Source organism: Primulina huaijiensis, chromosome 8 (genome assembly GCF_012295235.1).
Source record: "Primulina huaijiensis isolate GDHJ02 chromosome 8, ASM1229523v2, whole genome shotgun sequence".
Taxonomy (NCBI): domain Eukaryota; kingdom Viridiplantae; phylum Streptophyta; class Magnoliopsida; order Lamiales; family Gesneriaceae; genus Primulina; species Primulina huaijiensis.
Genome location: NC_133313.1, coordinates 13,720,393 through 13,742,518, shown reverse-complemented (window position 1 = coordinate 13,742,518; position 22,126 = coordinate 13,720,393). Strand labels below are relative to the sequence as shown.

Below are 22,126 nucleotides of genomic sequence, written 5' to 3'. Positions count from 1 at the left end.
AACTGAACTGACCGGTAACTGGCGACCGGGCCGGTAACTGGCGACCGGACTTAATAATGTATGTCTGATCAGACTACTGCCACAGTATACTGGGTGAAACAACTGAACTGACCGGTAACTGGCGACCGGGCCGGTAACTGGCGACCGGACTTAAGCATGATAGTAAAGTGACCACAAGCAATATCGCATAAATCTCAAAATGAATATTTTTGCACGTAATATAATTAAATAACATAATTGAATATGGACAATTTCGATTTTCTTGCATTAAAATCATGTACTTGCGATATTTAAAAATACCTATATGGCTTGATTGAAGAGTGAAAGAAGATATAAACATGCCTTGGTTTGTTTTGACAGAAAACAAACGAAATAACGACGCGGCGCGGTGGAGACGGAGTGCCCTTCACGTTCTTACTTTTCTCTCTTAATTCCTTTAAACCAAGCATGCACCATAATTATTATAATGGCATAAAAATCGTAAACGTGATGCATGAACATTTAAAATATTATGATTTGTGCTCAGGGCGCTGCTAGGACTAAAATCTCACCCCGGGTGCAAAATGACCATTTTCCCCCTAGAAGCCCAAAAATTATCGTTTCACCCATGGACCTCTAAAATTGACCCGAAGCTTACCAAACTCCTTAAAATGTCTCAAAACATTTTTAAAAGTATTCCTAGACGTAAATTCGAGCCCATATCATAACTTAACTGAATTGTTTTAAAACTTGTACCGGGGTCCCGGTTTTAACCCGAATCGACTCGAAACTAAACCAAAATTTTCCCACATTTGTTATCAATATTAAAGCACTCATTACAGCCTTTAAATCCTTCACATTAAGCTCCTAATTCTCGGTCAAGCCTACAGCCCTCCATCAATTCTCGGCCACCCCAACTTGCCTCATCATTTATCCAACACATGGCTCCACCCCTTCATTCCTTCGGTCCACTCTTCTACCACCATATGTCAGCCTTTAAAGCTCAACATTAGGACCTTAATTACCCTTCTAAACTAGGCCAAACCTACACTAAAAGCTGGTGCACCAGCACGTGCAGAAACCAGCCGAATAGTCACCTCGCGAAGCATACTCGAACAACTCCCACGTCCAACGCTCAAGCGGCTTCTCGTCTTGTCACAGCTGTGTTCGAACTCCCCCTTGACCGTGGTTCAGACCCCTCATGATCTGTTCCAGGTCTCGAGATGTCCTTGCACAGCCGTGACTACCCCAACAACCGATCTGCCCACAACAAGCTACGGCCGAAACGTAACACTTCAAACCCGATGGCTACCTGCACTCACACTCGGCTCTAGCATCAAGTTCATTAAACCATGACATGATTCAACCTCCTAGCATCAGCAACCCATCGCCCTTTGCACAGAAATTTCAGAAAAACGTGAACAACAATTGGAAGATGCAAGAAAACACATGGGAACCGAAAATATTTCATGGAAATCTTAGATCGAAAATTTTCATAAATGAAACCAAAACAACAGCATATAAACGTGTATGATGCGAAAAAATGATACAAAGCATGCCTTATGGTCTTGGTGCACAAACGCTCGAAGAAACACGGACGTGGAAAGAACTTGGAGGAAAAAGAAGCACCGAAAATCTTTGCAGCAACAAAGTCACGAGGATGATTGTGAGTGGAAGAGGTGGGCGGCTATTGAGAGGCAATTAGGTTTAGTGGGGAGCTTAGGGAGATAATTAGGTGTTAAGTATAAGGTTTAGGATTAAATAAATGGGCCCTAAATGCTAATCAAAAGTATAAAAGAAATACTTAGGCCCAATAACCTTAAAAATAGGTCCATTTAATCCAAACGCACTTCCGAAAAATATTTCGTTTTGAAAAGTTTTTTTTTTTTTTTTTAAATATTAGTAGAACCCGTAAAAAGTTCTCTGGTTCGATAAAATTTGCGCACCGTTAAAAATAAAAATTATGCGGGTAAAAATACCCAAAAATTCCCAATTCTTGAAAAATATCTTTAAAACATCTTATAATAATTAATAAAAATTAATCATGTAATAAAATAATTTTCGTGAAAATTCTCCGGTCTCCAATCCTCGTTCAGGCGTGAAATGCACCTAGAAACCTTAATGCATGAACTTATAAAATAACATGAAATAAATTTTAACATGCATGAATTATGCATAAAATGCATAAAAATAATTAAACACAATTTACTGAAATAAACATGCATTTAATGCTTTAAAAATTAATTAAAATACCAAAGAAATTCAATAACTTGCATGCATGCCAACTTTTTAAATTATATTTACTAACATGCTAAATTACCATTTCTTAAATAAGTCTTTATTAACTTATCTCTATACTCCATCTCCAGTCCGGCCTCACTTATTTAACTGAAAAGTTGACAATTAACTACTATGTAAAATAAATAAATTTAAAGAAAAGAATTTAAATACTCATGCAATAAAATCATTTTAATTTAAATAATAGAAATTATGCATGGCTTATGCGTAGTCTAAGTTACGGGTTCTACAAATCTTAGGTGTACCTTTGTTAGTTTGAGGTATAAGATTCATATCTCTATCTCAATCCTCAAAGTGATGGATTGACTTGATGACTCGAGATAGGAATCTGGAGCATCAAAATTTTCTTTGGATGGCTCATCCGAAAGTGAACTCGACTTAGCACTTATGCTAAGGATACTCGAATACTCGGCTCCAGTTAACCCCTTCACTCGAAAATTCTCATTCTTAGAAGCCAATGGTTTCTCGATAATCTGAATAATAGACTTTTACAATATATACCACAGTTGAGTGTAGGAATTTAAACATCTTGTGATAAGATCAGAGATTGTGCTCGTCGTGTTGTTGTAGCCTAGCCAAAATTTCTTCTTTTAAGGCAAGGTTGTTGAAATTTTTTTCAAGTATTTCAACGTATTTATTAAAATGCCTTCGTATTTTCATGATGACATCAATATTAGCGATGTCTATCTCTTATTAAAAAATCAACAAGAATAATTTCATGAGATTAAACAATAACAATATCAAAAGTATAATTTTAACATAAAAGCTTGAAATCTTAATAATATAATATTCTCTAGTTTACATTCAATTTTAATTTTCAAGAAAGCTTTAACATGTATATTATAAAATTTTAATATGAATTTCATAGAAAGTAATAATAATGATCATTTTTCAAAATATCTTTTTACTACATGGAATTCATATCCGCTGATGTGCCATCGTATGGATTTTGCATGGGAGAATAGTCTCTTACAACATCTTCATAGTTTCTATCTTTTTTGTGTGAGATTTTTCAGAATTGGTGCCCACCAGTAGTCATTGAAATCTGCGTAAAATATTTTTCACAAATCTCCTTTCGTTGGCTAAAGTCTTTAATGTGTTCTCCTGTGTATATAAATATTTCATATTTATTTAATATATTAAAAACTTTTTGTATTTTTCTAGAATTTTAATGAACATTCCAACAAAATTAACAATTCCTGCTGCTAGGTTTTTTATGAATAACATACCAACAAAATTAACAACTCCTATGAAACTTTGAAGTTTATTCTTTTCTTTGAGTTTTTACTGAAAATTTCGCACATTTTCTACAATATGTCCTTGTAGAATTATTGATGGTTCACCGATCTTCACTTCTAGAAATTCAATCTTTTTTGTAGCGATGGTTGTCTTCTTTTCATATAAGACCAGTCCTTCCAGTTTACAAACTTTTAAAAAAAATTCTAAATATTTAACATGTTCATATATATTTTTTTACATGTATTAAAATATCATTGATATAGACAATCATAAAATCAAGATAATTTTTGAATATGTAATCTATTTTTCTTTGAAATATCTGAGATGCATTATACAATTTCATGGATAATACTTCTCAAATATATTGATCTTGATGTGAAGAGAAAGAAGTAACTTTCTTAATTTATTTCTCCATTTGGATCTGAATGAATTTATACTTACAATCAAATTTAAAGAACATTTCAACGTTACATATATAACTGATCAAATGATATCGACTAGGCATAAAATATACATCAAATTCCGGGATTTTATTTATTTATTGATAATTAATTACTAACCTAGGTTTTTTTTTATCTTAATGTGATTTTTTAACAGAAAAGCTGGAGCACAGTGTACGATGATATTTATGCAAAAAATTAATCTTGCTATTAAATAAAAAAAATGGAGAGCCAGAAGACTTTCTCACATGAGACACAATTTTCATACAAAATTTAATGTCAAAATTCCATTTCCATCACTTTATTAGAGACATCGTTGGCTTTTAAAATTAGATAATAAATTATATAATAAAATAAAAGAATACAAATTCAAAGCTTACGATTAAATTAGTAGTCATTGTAAATAAGAGAGTTTACAAGCACGTTAACGAGTACACGTCACCAACAAACTAATTGTTTGCTCGGTGGCAATCAGTTTGACTCTATAAGTTTTCTTTGGCGTTAATTCAGAGATTCTAACATGAAGTCATAAATTATATTATAAAAGAAGAATTTATATATTATAAAGGGTAAATTGTAAATAAATCCTTAACATCCATCTAAAATTTATTCTAACTCCCTACACCTAAAAACATTTGCTTAAACTCCCTAAAAGTTTAAAAAAGACAAAAATACCCCTTATTCCATATTTTATTTTAATTGATCCCCACGCATTCAGAAAATGGTATCAGAGCCGTAGGTTAATTTATTTCAAATACATTATTTATTATTATAAAGAAACTAAATGTTTGAGGAGGAGAATTTCGAAAATTATGAATCCGAACTTAGGTTGGAGAAAAATAATTTACAAGGATTATTCCAATATCTTGGAATATACACAAGAACATCTAACTATTGTTAGATATCCAGAGCAGAAAGGGAATCCTCAGCACCCTCAGGTAAACTAATGATTCAATCTAATAAGTTTATGGAAATAATACCACATTCCTCTAAGCTCTCTTTAGATCTTAGAGAAATTCAGAAGACAGTACAAAATTATGGCAACATGTTATACTTTGTACCACAACGAGTAGAGAAAATCCTTGAAAACCAGGAAGAAATTCTTGGAATATTAAAGGATATTCAAACAAGAATTCAGAAACTAGAACAACAACCAAGTTCTAGTAAAAGATCTTCAGGAGGATGGTTACCACCATCATTTGGTACTGAACCTTTGTTACATCAACAAGGAAAGGCCAGAGTGGTGTCAAAACCTTTGACTGAAGAAGAAAAGATGATCAATCTAATTAAGTCTGTCTCAGAAAAGAAATTAATCTGATGACAACTTTAGAAAGGATTGGTCTGGAGGATCTACAAGAACTTGCGGAATCTTTCGCAAATCTCAAAGTTGTAGATCTAAAGATGAACACAGCAGGAGGTGAAACACCTGCTATAACTTGGTCATCTTCACAGGAACCACCAAGGGAAAGTGTGGGATCTCAAAATATACACATGAGAGAATCTCAAACTGATTTCCATACTGGTGGAGGTTCACACCCTGCGGGAACAAGGACAAGGAGAAATCAAATTCCCTTGCACCAAACACCCTATGGGAAAACTGTTTTAGATCCTATACATCCTTACGGGGTTATGCTTAACCTTGATGTATTAGATTTCAAAAACAGAGAAGAACTCATAGACGATTGGACATCTGTTATGAGAATTGCAGCAGGAACACTTGATCTCAACAGAGAAGGATTCATTAAACTCCTAGAAATGAGTCTTATGGGATCAGTGAAAATTGCTTGGGACATGACTTCGGTGGAAACCAAAGAATCAGTCATAGCCGGAGAATCTCTAAGCGAGATAGCCGGAAGAATGGCTACCCTTTTTAAAGATCAATTTATAGGGGTAGATTATTTTAACAGTCAAGATACAAAGAAGAGGAAGAAATATACTCAAGCTCTGTATAGTCTTGAATTACATGACATATGTTTGGTGGATGAATGTACTATGTTATTCACTAAATATAGATGGAATTCAGGGGTCGAAGAAGATATAGCAATGCAGCTATTCTTTGCCAAGATGCCAAGTCCCTGGAGAGAAATGCTCATAAGGGAATATGTACCTGGAAATCCAGATACATTGGCACGAAGAGCTTCTTTCCTTAAAGGAAAATTGGCAGAATGATGCCATTTGGCAGCATTACAAAAGAATTACAACCGATTAAGGGGTATTAACAAACGTACTCCTTTGTGTTGTAAGGAAAATGATCTTCCAACAATTATTGGAAGTAAACCACAACAGCATAAAACGAAAAGTTTCAGGACTCATCCTTATGCTAAAAGTGGAAGAAGTCCTTGGAAACCAAGAACAGTTTGGTCTAGACAGAAAGCCAGATCTTATAAATCTGGACAAAGAAGCCGACCATCTAGAGTAGGATATCCTCTCAAGCATCGAGTACATCTCGAAGCACAGGAAGAACACCTACAAAGAAAACTTTCAGAAGGGCGCATACACGGGCCAATGAAAGTTTTAAGGATTGTAATTGCTGGACATGTGGAGCAAAAGGTCATATCTCGACCAAGTGTCCAGAAAATGAAAAAAAAAAGGTATTAAACGCTTCGATCCAACTCCGGATATTGAAGAAGCAGTCTATTACCAAGATCTTATTCAAGTATACCGATTTGAGGACATTGACTCAGATGAAAGTATATATGAAGAAGAAGAAGTCCTAAGTCAGGAAGAATCCGATGGAACTGAATCGGAATCTGACTGAAAACGAGGCGTTTCGACACGAAACACATGAGGATTTTTTTGGGTTCTTTAGTCAGACAACAATATCTCATAACATGGTCCAAAAGATCATGAAAGAAAATCCTAGTCTACAGAGATATCAAGGATTCTCTGCAGGACAGGTAGAAACGTTCTTAGGAAATCTTGGCCTAAGAAACAGAAAGCATCATCTAATCTATAAAGTCTCTAGAAGGGAAATGGGAATCCCAATGGAACTTACTGGAAATAGAATGGAGATGTAATTAATTCTTTCTGAAGAAATGAAGGAGGAATTACAAAAACTCAAAATAGAAGTAGTGAAGACCATGTATTGGATTAATATTGAAGCAATCCAAATTATGATAAAAGCTACTTTCAAAGAAGGTATAGATTCACCCATTGATATTGCTATATGCGATAAAAGAATGGGGAACCTTCAAGATTCAGTGCTGGGAACTATCTCAGGAAATGTCTGTGCAGGCAAAATTGTAGGAGTTATCTATCCAAGGATAGCCTACAACCTGGCAGATCGAGATTTCAGTCGAGCCTTGACATTACATCAAAATTTCAAGGAAAAAAGGTTGATGAAGGAAGGTAATAGACCATATTCTAATATTTATCAGATTTCATATGCTCTATCTAATACACATCATTCAAATTGTTTCTTAGAAATGAGTTCATTGAAATACCTGAGATATTTGGAAAAGTTGCTCAGGCAATTTATCCAGAAAGAATTGAATTTCCTGTAATACAGGAAACAGATATCCAAATACAACTGATTCTAAAAAGGAATCAGAGTCTTAGATTGGAATCAAGAAAACTATCTTTTAAAGGAGATAGAATTACAAACTACAGATGGGGAAAAACCCCTGTCCAAGAAACCCAACATGAGCTAAAGAGTTTTTCAACAATAGGAAAGCTTAGATGCCCAGAAGGGTGGAAGGAAGTCGAAATAGTATTTGATATTACGAAACAAAGGAATCAATTTCCTTGTAATATCATCTACTATTTAGAACAACCTATGATAGGCACTTACCAAGGAATGATCCAAGTTGGAGAATTGGAAGTTCATATCATAGGAATTCCAGGAAATGAATCAGATCAACTGATTCTTAGATTAGAGTTTCTCGAGGAACATAAACCTTGGAAACGTCTAGAGTATGGAATAGAGTTTATAACAGAAGATAAGATGTGGAAAATCCAATGACCACAAGTCCATTCTCCATATACATTCCGATAGGAATGTTATATGAACAATATAAGGCAGAATATTTTGCGGCTTATATTGATTCAGGTGCTGGCATTTGTACAGCAAAACGAGGAGTTTTTCCAAATAATTTGGAAGAAGAACTACCCAAGATTGCTGGAAGAGATTTTTCCAGAAGAATCTTAATCTTATGTAAAGGGATTAAGAGGACTGAAATCATGATTGACGGTGCTGGGCAAACACCTTGGTACAAGGTGAAGACACCACGAATTTATTTTCATGATACAGGAGCTGACATTTTACTACGAAACAATTTCCTACAAATGTTCAAATCCTATAATCAAGAAAATGAGACAAGAAGATTAGTGTTTACAACTCCTTGTAACCACAAAATTATAGTCCAGAGACTAAGAGAGGCATTTTACAGAAAATTGCCGATCCAGTTTCGCAGCAAGCGTGGTGATTCAGGACAACTTCTGAACCCAAAAATGAAAGATTCCAGAAGGTTTGGAGAAACAATGCTCCAGTTGAGAGCAGATAAAGAACTCCAACCAGAAGAAATAGAATACCTTGAGATAACTCTGCATAAAAATGAAGTAGAGTTTGAATCTAAGGTATCCTTAGAAGATGTCAAGAAAAGGATCAAAGAAAATTACAATGAAGATCCTTTGGCATGGTGGGACAGAAATCAACTCAAAGCTTGCCTTTAAATTAAGGAAGGAAAAGAGTATGAATTTGTCCGTTGCAAGCCTATCCCAATGAATATCATTGATCAAAGGGATATGCAGATTATAATCAAGGAACATTTGGACCTTGGTTTAATCAAAGCAGGAATGTCACCATATAGCAGTCAAGGTTTTCTGGTAAGAAATCATGGTGAGATAAAACGACGAAAACCCAGATTAGTTATTAATTATCAAGAAATTAATAAGATTCTCGAGTTTGATGGGTATTTTATACCTAGTAGAGAACATCTAATAAGTTGCATACGCTATGCCAAGATATTCTCTAAGTTCGACTGTAAGTCTGGATTTTACCAGATTAGGATGCAAGAAGAAAGCAAGAAATTCACAGCTTTCTCTACACCACAAGGACATTATATTTGGGAGGTATTACCAATGAGATTGGCTAATTCACCTCAGATATTTCAAAGAAAGATGGATAATCTTTTTAAAGATTATTTTAAGTTTATGTTTGTTTATATTGACGATGTTTTAATAGCGTCTAAAAGTTTGAATGAACATGTTAAACATTTGGATATTTTCTCCAATGTTTGTAAAAAAAAAGGACTGGTTTTATCTGAAAAGAAAGCAGTCATTACTACAAGAAAGATTGAATTCCTTGGAATTGAAATCGATGAGTCATGAATTATTCTGCAAGAACACATAGTGGAAAAAGTACAGAATTTTCCAGAAAGTCTCAAAGACAAGAAGCAACTTCAAAGTTTCTTAGGAGTTGTTAATTTTGCCGGGATGTTTATCAAGAACCTAGCAAAACACATGAAAGTGTTTAGTCCGTTATTGAAAAAAGATGCTAGATTTATATGGACGGATGAACACACAAAGGGACTATGCCAATTAAAGGAGATTTGTAAGAATCTTCCAAAGATGGCCATTCCTCAAGATGAGGATGATCTGGTATTGTATACCGATGCCAGTGATCATTGGTGGGCAGCAGTTTTTACTAAACTCACACCAGATGGAGAACAACCATGCAGGTATTGTAGCGGTTTATTCTCAGATGCAGAAGCCATAAGATGGCATATCAACGAGAAGGAATTTTATGCAGTAAAAAGGGCTTTTGAAAAATGACCATTATTTTTACTTGCAAAGAAATTCACTTTGAAAGTTGATAACACACAGGTGAAAGCTTTCTTAAGGAATAGAATTGAGTCTAAACCTGAGAAGGCCAGATTATTAAGATGGCAAGCATTATGTCAAAATTATATTTTTGATATTGTGATTATTAAATCTCATGAGAATATTCTTGCAGATTTTTTAACAAGAGATTGACAGCATTGACATTGATGCTATCATCAAGATGCAGAAGCATTTGAGGGAACACCTTGAAATGCTTCAAACCGAGTTCAACAAGTTAGCACTGAACGCAGAAGTTGCGGGAAGGCTTCAACAAGCTGATAAGAGAATTGTCTCTGATCGAATTACAGGATGTTTACAGGCATATACTCAGTTATGGTCTGTAATGCAATTGCCTATCCTCCAAGGCATTGAGAAACCATTTGTTTCCCAAATGGAGAGTTTTCGAGTACAGGACTCTATACCTGGAGCAGGGGATTCAAGTACCCCTAGCACAAGTGTTAAGACGGGATCATCTTCTAATGAGTCGTCTAAAACAAAAATTGAAACTCCTGATTTTAATCTCGAGTCTTTAAATCAAGCCTTCACCTCGGGGATTGAAGTGGGAGAGATCAACCTTAGGCCTCGTACAGACAAAGGCAAAACTAAGGTTGGTACTAATGAAGATGCAATTTTTCCATTTCAGATTTGCCAACAGAATTGAGAGAAATTAAACACAAGAATTGGTATCAACCCAGCCATGGTTCGATTTGATGTTGCAGGAAAATATCCTAGGGTATGGATGAAACAAAATTCATATCCAAAGGAGGTCAAAGTCTGGTATGAATTTGGGGCGCTTGCCTCAGTTTATACTACTTCGCCCAGCTTCCCGGAGATATCAGCATTACCAAAATGGATACAGGAAGCGGTACATGAAACTTGGACAAACAATGATCATTTGTCCAGAGGAGATATTTTGGAGCTGTATTTTTTCAGTACAGCACCAGAACCAGTAGGGAAAGGCTCACATGAAGCCTTTCATTTCTTCAAGCTAAGGAGGCCAGACATGAATTCTCAAAAATTTATAAAAGATCCTTCTACAAATGAAACCCCCCTTAGTCTCTTCATTCAATGAAGATGACATATCTAACAGGAGAGCATGGGGAATCTGGGTCTGTCTCACGGAGATGGACAAAGTCAAGTTTCCATTTAAGTTTTACCAAAATTCTTTAAATGGATCATTCCTGTTAAACACTATGACAGGAAAAACAACAAGTTTTGCAGAAGATTTATTCGAGAAGAAAAGAAATCTTCTATGGAACAGCAAGCTGCCGGCCAGTAAAGAGACTCGCCGAAAGTTCTGTAATATGGCACATATAGGAAGATGGTCAGAAAACATCTGTCATGAATGCCAGAATCAGAAAGAACCGGAGTTCGGTAAAGGTTTCAAACCGAGATCTGATCGGAAACATTTTACCGAAACAAGGACAAGTGGAGAAGAACCACAATCACATTTTCCTCGAGGAAACAAAAAGCCAAAGATTCCTCGACAAAAGTAAAAGGGACATGTGACCAAACCCACTAACAAAAGGAGGACCACCATGTGAGTGGGGAAAAACAGGACCATCAATAATCGGTGGAAAAAGACACAAGAACCACTAATAATGAGGGGTAAAAGATGAAAGAACATTGGATACTTTATTTTAAAAAAAGAATCCAATAAAGAAAACAAGAAAAACTGGCCCCAAACCTAATACTATAAATAAGGGTAAATGGAACCAGTTAAACACATCAGAATAAAAACTTAAAGATGTACCGTGTATATCTGAAAGTTTTAAAAAGAAGAATCAAGTATAAAAGAAGTGAGGCTGCAGCTCTCAGATCCATTATCAGAATGTACAAAGAAAAAGAAGATGAGATTACAGCTGATATCTTCCAGACTCATCTCTACCTGTGAGGAGCAGTTCGTAAAATACGGTGGATATAACCCGATAGTACTCCGGTCAAATAGGTAAAAGATTTAATTTATTTTACGGAAGCATGATGGGCCTTTATGTTTGAAAAGAAAAATCAATTACTAAAATAAGAGGATAAGGGTATTCTTGGAAATTTTAAAAGCTTAGGGAGCTAAAACAAAGAAATAAAGGGATAGGGAGTAAAGATAAAGTTTAGAAGGGATGTAGGGAGTTATTGAAAGTTTGCCCATATTATAAATTCAAAAAATCAAATAAAAGGGATTTTAAAATTTTATGTAGAAAAATTATAAATATTATCTTGTAAATTGACCTATTTTAGGCTTGAAGTTTTAAGTAATCAAATTTGTTCTTCTTCCTGTAAATTTTTTCCTTAGTCTTATATCAGTATTTCGACAAATAAGACAAGAAAAAAATCCAATTTATAGCACGGGGATTGCATGTAACCTCTTAAAATACCAAGACAAAAAATAATTCAAGTTTTATTAAAAAAAATTGGTTTTTTTTTTTCAAATTTGAATTTAATAATAAGTTCGATTTTATTATGGTGTTTTAATTATCTTGTGATTATGGAATACTTCGTGAGTAAAATTCAATTTATTTTAAGAAAAAACTTGTGTGAGACGGTTTCACGGGTCGTATTTTGTGAGACGGATCTCTTATTTGGTTCATCAATGAAAAAATATTATTTTTTATGCTAAGAGTATTACTTTTTATTGTGAATATCGGTAAGGTTGACCCATCTCACATATAAAAATTCGTGAGACCGTCTCATAAGAGACCTACTTTTTATTTTAATATTTGGGCAGTTGCAATAATAATAATAATAATAATAATTTTCACATAAATATGGAGATGCTGAGGCAGTATTTTGGTAAAATCAATCACATCCTGGAGGGCAATTTCGTACCAAAAAAACTACCTGAGAATAAGTGGTGAAATGAAATCAATCCTCCATAGCTGATCGTTCTCACACAATTTTCAAAATTCTCACAAATCTTTCACCGGATTAGCTGATAAAATTATCCAGAATTACGGAACTTGTACCCTAAATATTAATAAACAGAACGGATCATTCCGGTTCAAATGTTCGTATATGATCAAAGGGCCATTGTTCGCCGTTCGTTGATTCAACCACGGAGGAGCGCCGCGTGTTCCCGGATTCGTTGTACGCGGTGGTTTCACTGATTCGAATGAAAATTGGAAACAGGGGAATTGAATGAATTTAGGGTTCGAAATTCTTTTTTGAAGAAATGAATGTTTCTTTTTGTTGCAGGATTTTGGTAGAGTTTAGCGCTGGATGCAGAGGATGAATTGTTTAAAATCGGATTGTTTCTGGGTAGATTTTTTTATCCTGGAGCTTTGAAGGTACATGAATGGAAATCAGGTTTCCTCCTTTGATCTATGTATAATTTGTCTATTGGTTGTTTTGTGTCATCATCGGACAGGAAATCTGCCTTTGAATTTTATGGTAGGCGCTGAACTTTTTAAGACAGATCCGTGGTTTCTGTAGAAACCCTTGTATTATCTTATCCAACTAGAAACCCTCATTTAACTCTATATAACTTTAAAAGATCAGGGATTGCTGAGATTTAAGGTTTGATTGCATCTAATTTGTTCTTAATTCGTATATTTTGATCATTTGTGAAATTTAATTTGTAGCTCAATCTGATTTTGAATGATTCTGTAATATCGCGATGCATTTAAATTATAAATTTTTTTCATTTATTTTTGGTGTTGGAAAGATCTTGTTTTCAAGCGAACATTTTTCTATATTATATCTGATTCTATTGTCATGTATTTGATATTTTGTGTTATGTTCGTTTTAGGGAAACTAAGCTAATCCGATTTGTGGGTTAGGGAAAGTTTGCAAAGCGTGATCCGGGATTTGTGTGACTGAGGATTATTTGTAGTGAAGTTTGAATTTTCCGTTTGTCAATTGTAGTGTAAAAGTTGGCTAGGTGGATCCATTTATTGTGGATGTAGAAGGTAATGGATGCGAATTCGTGTGATGTTAATCACTTGGATACTGGTGCACTTTTGCCCCCTCGAAAGCGGCTTCTGGCCGAGTTAAAGAGACAGAATTCCAATGTTAATTCCCATGTGCCATCTACTTCTAGTAGTGGTGTGATCGAATGTGACTCCCATCTTGATAACATGTTGAGATCCCAGTTGATTAACTCTAACCTTTCAATCGCGGAGATTGTTGAAACCTCAAGAATCGCTGCTACAGAAGCTGCAAAGGTTGCAGAGGCTGCTAGAGCTAATGCTGAATATAAGGCAGCGAAAGCGGCTAAGGCTATGGCTGCTGCTAAGCTTGCCTTGGAACTTGTCGACATTCTTTCAGACACTATGGCCGATGAAGAAAAATGTCTGAAAAAGTACAAGATGAAGAAGCACGTCCCTGTTCAAGCATTGTACAGTAAGAACAAAGAGATGACCAATTGTAGAACAGATGAGGAATTGGCCCACAAGTTGCATCAGGTCATTAATAGCTCCCCAAGAATCTTGAAGAACTCATCAGCTTCTGATACAATATTGCTCAAGCATAAGAAGCTGAAGAGCTCGGTTTTTTCTAATCAACCTTCTATAGTAACAAGCAACAGTAATGGAGTAGTAGCAGGGGTAAAAACTGAAGGTCCCATAAAAGAAATAGACATGATTATGGTAGATTTGAACTTGTCGAAATCTGAAAAAGACGAGCAACCACGAGCGAGTAATAGGGAAGAATGGCGACCCATTAAGACTGATCATTTCAAGTTAAAAAATGATGAAGCGGAGACACTTCCTTTAAAAGATCCTTTTTCTGAATCATTGGATAGTATCAGTAAAAAGAGGTGTAGAATCAACCAGAAAAAACTTCCCTTGAGCCTTTGTAGTATCAGGGATCAAACTTGCCCCCAAGAGAAGCTTAATTTGTTGTCTGTTGAGGAAGCGTCTACATGGAAATGCCGAGCATTCAAAACCACAGCCTCTGTTAAGCAAAATAAAGTTATGCAGTCATAATACGTTCGTAGTTTTATTTAAACGACTCGAGCTACCATGAGAGAAGTTGATGGCCTCGGTAGTCCTCAGGTATCGTTTTTGTTATAGACGAGACCCTTTTTCATCATCTTCTTCCCTTTTTTATCCTCCTGTGAGCAGACTTTCTTGATTTTGAAATTAGATGTATAATGATCTGCTGGATGGATTGAATATATTGTTATGTATCTATCGTATTACTGCTTCCTCAACTAGCTGTCTGTAATTGATATACTGGATGAGTCTCCGTGAGTAAATTACAGTAAATTTCTAAACTGGCCCTTTTTATGTTTGTCAACTAATTCTCGCTTTAATGCTTTGAATGAAATTTGTGCATGTGCCATTTATCATATTCCTGGCATTCTTGCATTCAAATAAATTGTGAAATAGATTTTTCCGATCATCAATGTACCCAAATACACGTTTGAATTACCAATAGATGTGCAAAACATGATTCAATTGTCTAGATTACATAGAAGTGGGAGTGTAAATGGATGGAGCGAATTGGATCTAAAGTCCAATCTATTTCATAAAAATTCACTTGTCTGCTTAAATCCCGATATGTAGAAACCATTAGTTAACTATATGAGGTTTTCATGTAGCATTAACACTTATCGATTGGAAAATTAATTTGCAATTGTTAGAGTAGATGCTCTGTAAGCCAACTGTTGGCTAGAGAATATATTGTCTCGGTTATAATAAACAATCTTTATTTTAATAGAATGCATTATTTCATAGTTTGTTATTTCTTAATCTGTATACTCATCTGATCAACATAGATAAAGATTTTGATTATACTTTAATACAAATGAATCATACTTCGATGTTGAAACTCATTTGTAAACACTTTAAAATCAAAATTCGTTCATAGTCGATTCAGCCGTCTATAACATTGATAAAGGTCGCTTGAGCTCGAGACTAGCATATGTTATATTGTGTACCGCGTTTATTGGTAAGGGCATAGAGATGTTCAAACATGCAGATGGGTAGTCATATGATAATTATACCGAACTGCCCTCCCTAGGACTTTCCAAGTAGTTATCATTCATCGAGAGGATAAGTCCAGGGTTGTGATTGTACACGATTAGTCCTTAAAATCCCGGACAACACTGAGGTTCTATATGCTAGGGTTGTGCTTTGACTCGTTTACCGACTCCAAGAGGGTCATCAGGTGGTATAGATTGGGTACAATTGCGACACATATAAGAGCCACTGCATTGTAGTCGAGAATTCACCGCTCATGTAAGGTCCAGGAAATTTAAATTTACGTAATCTAGATGCATGCAATCTAGGATTTTATTTGAAATATATGTTTAATTATTCTTATGCATTTAATGCATAATTATTGCATGATAGAGATTTATTTCATGATATTTTAAAAGTTCATGTATTAGGATTTCTAGATGCATTTCGCGCTCGAACGAGAAACAAAGATCGGGAATTTATCAGAAAAATTATTTTATGAAGGGATTAATTTTTATTAATCAATATGGAGTGTTTTTAAGTGTATTTTTCAAAAATGGGCTTTATTGGGTATTTTTACCGTATGATTTTATTTTTATCAGGTACGTAATTTTTAGCACATCGAGATACTTTTTTTGAGCTTGGGCAATATTTTAAAAAACGTACCTAAACGAAATATTTTTTGAGAGTGTTTTTGGGCTTGAAGGGTTTATTTTTAAGCTTAATGGGAACCAAATCATTTTAATCCTTTTTGAATACCAACTTAGGGCCCATTAGTAGTGTGATTATTATTTAATTACTACCCTAAACATCCATAAACCTAAACCTAATAATATCAGCCGCCCATACCCCTCCTAGCAGCAGCTTTCACGTGAGAAATACCAGCAACCTTTGGCCACCCTCTCTCCTTCAAGATAGATAATCTCCGCTTCCCCGGTGCCTCCTCGTCGTTCATTCCTTCAAGTTTTCTTGCAAGAGAGTTAGTTGTGGCTAATACGAATACATTAATACAACGTTATGTAAGGCCAAGGCTCAGTGGGCGTGTAATGCTGTCGCTGATGTCCCCGTCGGGGGTACCGCGGTTACACGTAGATGGATCCATCGACTGACATGTTAATACGAAAGTCACAGCTAACAAACGAAATTCAAATTAAGAAACGAACACGTATATGTTGATATGATGATATGTGTTATGATTATTATCATGCTTTGACAGGTTACGATTATGCATACGGTTTTCCATGATCATGAAATTGTAAGTTGAATACGGTATTTTTCACTGCTGTGTGTATTTGCTATTAACGGTACAGGTGTGTTGAGTCTTTAGCCTCACTAGGTGCGTGTGATGCAGGTGAGCATTTGGATGAGGAGACTGGAGGTACTGAACTCTGAGTAGGCAGAGTTGGATGTGCGCGCACGACCCAAGTACCATTTATCTTTCCGCACATTATGTTTTTACGAGTTTGAGAGGACATGAGTATTTTTATACATTGGTTTGTTACGATGATGGTTTTAGGATTTTTACTCGTTATGTTTACGCATTTTCTGTTGGTCAAGTTTGGAAATTTTAATCCGCTAAATTTTTAATGTCAAATATTTGAGATTACTTTCGAATGTTACTTCTTTCATTAGAGTTGCATGCATGAAAATATTTAAGTGTTTATTTTCAAAATGTGAGTTATATAAAAAAAGTATTTCCGCATTTTAAATGAGTAGATGTTTCAGTTGGTATCAGAGCAAGGGTCCTGTATAGGGTTGTGTCACGCCAGCTTCTGTCGCTCAGTCTTCAAGCCTCAAGTCCGTAAGCTTTTATGTTTTAAATTTTTTGTAATGATTTACTGCTATCACCTGCATGTCTTCATGATATACGATTTACAAGGATTTTCAGTGCGTGTTTAACTGCTGTTATGATTTAAAGACTTATTATTTTGAAAAACTAGATTAATTGCATGATGGGTTACTTTTATAAATTGGACTGTATTCAGATATGCATCCCAGACGCACCCCCAGTGCAGACAGACATGACGAAATTCCTGGAGGCGGCAGAGGCCCTCCACCACCACCGCCTATGGATGCAGCCACCCGTGTACTGAAGGGTATGGCTAGGCTATTGGAGCAGGTACAGCAGGCTCCTAGACCGCAGACAGATTTTCTTGAGCGGTGCAGACGGCTCAACCCGAAGGAGTTCGGGGGTACCACTGATCCATTCTTGGCAGAGGGATGGATTAGATCGCTGGAGCTGCATTTTGAGCACTTGCAGATAAGAGATGGCGACCGGGTCAGTGCGCCACCTATATGCTGAGGGATGATGCATCCCTATGGTGGGAGGGAGCCGCGCATGCCATGGACTTGGCTACTCTCTCCTGGGATAGGTTCAAGTAGATGTTCTACGACAAGTATTTCCAAACTGATGTCAGGGGCCGCCTGAAGAGGGAGTTCATGAGTCTCCGTCAGGGGGACTTGAATGTGGCCGAGTTTATTCGGAAGTTTGACAGGGGTTACCACTTTGTGCCCCTTATTGCTAGAGATGCCTCCCAGAAGCTGAGGCATTTCATGGATGGACTGAAACCCACCCTGCGTCGGGATGTTATGCTTATGAGACCGGCGGACTATGATGAGGCCATCGCCTACGCTTTTCAGGCAGAACAAGCCCTGCAGGACATATACTTAAAGATGCAGAGGAAGCGACATCAGGACCAGTCCATTTCTCAGCCGCAGAAAAAGCAGTTTACAGGGCCATAGAGACGAGACAGCAGGGGCAGCAGAAACCCCAGGGGCAGTTTCAGAGGCCCGGACAACAGAGGCCACCTCAGGCACTCGGGGTTCGTAAGCCGGTGGAAAGACATGTATGCAAGCAGTGCAACAGGTTGCATTACGGCAAATGCATGTGGGGCTCCTTCAGATGCTTCATATGCAAAGAGGAGGGCCACAAGGCCGCTGATTTCCCCAAGAACAAGGGCCCTACGACTGGCCGGGCCTATGTGATGCATGCAGAGGACGCAGAGGCGGAGCCAGATTCCACTTTGATTACCGGTAACTTTTACGCTTAAGTTGAATGCATTAAGTGATTTTATTATTATGAGAATTATTGGTGAAATTGCAAACATAGGAGGATTAGGGTGCATGTCCTACCTAGTGGCCTTAAGGATTTGATTGCATGATTTGAGAATTTTAAGGACCCAATGACAATAATCGATAATTTGCGGACCTAATTGCTAAAATCGAGAGTTCAGGGGACTCTTTTCGAAACTTCTGGATTTTTGGGGATTTAATTCTAAATTTTTCTAGAATTATACGATTGATTTGGGGTTAGAATTCGAAAATTTTAAGGGGTCATTTTGCAAATTTTTGAAACCTGACTAAACTGCAATTTCCGAAATTTTTAGGATTTTGGGTTAACTACCGATAAGAAATTTCTTAAGCTTCAACACGATTAGATTTGATGTTATGTTTTGTTGCAGGAAGGATATACATTTCAGGTGTTGGCACGCATGCATTGTTAGACTCAGGGGCTACACATACGTTTATATCCCAATCTTTCGTCAAGCTACTTGGAATTATACCAGTAGTGATGGATTCAGGGTTCAGAGTTTCATCCCATCCGGTGATCAGATGTTCACTTCTCAGATAATGAAGAGATTGGAGCTTCGGTTACATAAATATACGGTGCAGACAGATTTGATAGTGCTACCATTGCCGGAGTTCGACATTATTCTGGGAATGGATGGGCTTTCGTTGAACGGAGTTGTCATAGACTTTCGACAGAGGTCAGTATCTGTCCAACCGCCCAGTGGGAAGCCGTTTGTTTTCAAGGCGGCTAGACATTAGCAGATGCCACACGTCATTTCCTACATGTGTGCAAGAAAGCTTATGAGGAGAGGCTGTCAGGCATTTTTGGCCAGCATTGTATCAGTGTGATACCTTTGTCCCACATCTTAAAAGTTAAAGATTTAAAATAAGTTTATAATGGCTTACAATTGACTTCTATAGCAACTTGGGTTAATCATTTTCGTAAAAGCGAGGACGAATACGAAGTAGTTGCTATAGGAGCTTATTGTGCAGTCACGTAGCCGTGGGCCCAGGCTCGGGGCGTGACAATCAGTGTTAGAGCCAGTCAGGCAGAGGATCGAGGACGTGGATGTGGTCAGTGAGTTATCCAGTGTTTTCTCTGACGATGTTTCAGGCATTCCACCGGACAGAGAGGTGGACTTCTCCATTGAGCTCATGCCAGGTACAGTGCCGATCTCTAAGGCACCCTACCGTCTAGCACCTGCAGAGATGAAAGAGCTGAAAGATCAAATACAAGATTTGCTAGATAAGGGATTCATTCGCCCTAGCTTTTCTTCATGGGGAGCGCCAGTACTGTTCTTCAAGAAGAAAGATGGCAGCATGTGACTGTGCATTGATTACAGAGAGCTGAACAGAGTCACAGTTAAGAATAAGTATCCGTTGCCGAGGATCAAAGATTTGTTTGATCAACTGCAGGGAGCATCAGTGTTCTCAAAGATAGATCTTCGATCCGGTTACCATCAGCTAAAAGTGAGAGAGGCTGACGTGCACAAGACAGCCTTCCGGACGCGTTATTGACACTATGAGTTTATGGTGATGCCCTTCGGTTTGACGAACGTGCCATCAATTTCATGGATCTAATGGATCGTGTGTTTCAACCTTACGTGGATCAGTTCTTCATAGTTTTCATTGACGATATTCTGATCTATTCGAAGAGCAGAGAGGAGCACAGTCAACATCTGAGGACCGTACTGCAGACTTTACAGGACAGACGGTTGTATGCCAAGTTCAGTAAGTGTGAGTTCTAGCTTGACAGAGTGACATTCTTGGGCCACATTGTATTGCGAGATGGTATTGAGGTTGACCCCAGCAAGGTCGAGGCAGTCAGAGGTTGGCCAGTGCCTAAGAGCGTGACAGAGATCCATAGCTTATTGGGGTTGGCTGGGTACTACAAGAAATTCATTCAAGGCTTTTCTTTTATTGCGGTGCCCATGACCGCCTTGATGAAGAAGAATGCCAAGTTTATCTGAGGATATGAGTGTCAAGAGAGCTTTGACATACTGAAACTAGCGTTGACATCTGCACCAGTACTAGCTATGCCATCATGGCAGGGAGAGTTTGTGGTTTATACAGATGCATCGATTCTCGGTTAGGGCGCAGTTCTGATGCAACAGGATAGAGTGATAGGAGAGAAGTGCAGGGAGAGTTTGTGGTATTTGCCCTGAAGATCTAGAGACACTATCTGTATGGAGAGAAGTGCATGATTTTTACTGATCACAAGAGCCTAAAGTACTTTTTTCATACAGAAAGAGCTGAACATGAGACAGAGGAGATGGCTAGAGCTAGTGAAGGATTACGACTGTGACATTAGCTACCATTCAGGTAAGGATAATGTGGTTGCAGATGCTCTGAGCAGAAAGCACACAGTGATTGCCCATTTGTCGGTACAGAGATCGCTGCAGGCGGAGATTCAGAGATTCGAGCTTGTAGTTTATGCCAGGGACGATGCCCAAAATCTTGCTACTCTGACAGTACAGCCGACATTGAGGGACAGAATTCGGACGGGGCAGACTTCTGATGAGCAGTTGCAGAAATAGAGCCAGAGGGACGGCTAAGGGCCAGAGACTATACAATGTTGTGGACGGCATAGCCAAATACAAGGACCGTCTGTGGGTTCCTGACTGTGATTCCCTTAGAGCAGATATCTTGAGTGAGGCCCACAGCACCCCGTACTCCATCCATCCAGGGAGTACGAAGATGTATAAGGATTTACAGACTCTTTTTTGGTGGCCGGACATGAAGCGAGATATTATCTGATTTGTTTCTGAGTGTTTGACTTGTCAGAAGGTCAAGGCATATCAGAGACCTGCAGGGAAGCTGAGTCCACTCGGAGAAAATCACCATGGACTTTGTGACAGGGCTTCTAAGGACTACTGGAGGATTTAATTTCATCTGGGTGATTGTTGATCGGTTTACTAAATCAGCTCATTTCCAACCGATCAGGAAGACTTTCACCATGACTCAGTATGCAGAGCTGTACATGAGAGAGATAGTCAGACTGCACGGGATTCCCGTGTCCATCGTGTCAGAGAGGGATCCGAGGTTCACGTCTGCGTTCTGGAAGAGTCTCCATCAGGCGTTGGGTACTAAGCTGATATTCAGTACCGATTTCCATCCTCAGACAGACGGTCAGTTAGAGAGGGTGATTCAGATTTTAGAAGACCTACTCTGAGCTTGCATTATCAACTTCCAGGGCAGCTGGGAGCCGAAGTTATCTTTTGTGGGTTCTCATACAACAAAAGTTATCAGACATCGATCGGTATGGCTCCATACGAAGCACTGTACAGGAGGAAGTGTAGGTCGCCAGTGTATTGGGATGAGGTAGGAGAGAGAGCAGAGTTGAGTCCGGATATTGTTAGTGGTCAGGATTCGTGACAGGATGAGTAC

At 37.5% G+C, this 22,126-nt stretch overlaps 1 protein-coding gene across 3 annotated transcripts; it reads left to right on the top strand.

Annotated features, from left to right (window-relative positions):
* Positions 1-12,580: 12,580 nt before the first annotated feature.
* LOC140983280 (uncharacterized) lies at positions 12,581-15,005 on the top strand. Of its 3 annotated transcripts, XM_073450252.1 has the most exons (3): positions 12,581-12,854; positions 12,963-13,054; positions 13,516-15,005. In XM_073450252.1, the coding sequence occupies exon 3, from the start codon at positions 13,679-13,681 to the stop codon at positions 14,690-14,692; it is 1,014 nt and encodes a 337-aa protein (XP_073306353.1). In that variant the 5' UTR covers positions 12,581-12,854; positions 12,963-13,054; positions 13,516-13,678; the 3' UTR covers positions 14,693-15,005. The 3 variants fall into 3 exon arrangements, with proteins under 3 accessions (XP_073306353.1, XP_073306352.1, XP_073306351.1); XM_073450251.1 differs by having other exon boundaries at positions 12,963-15,005; XM_073450250.1 differs by having other exon boundaries at positions 12,581-13,054.
* Positions 15,006-22,126: the final 7,121 nt, after the last annotated feature.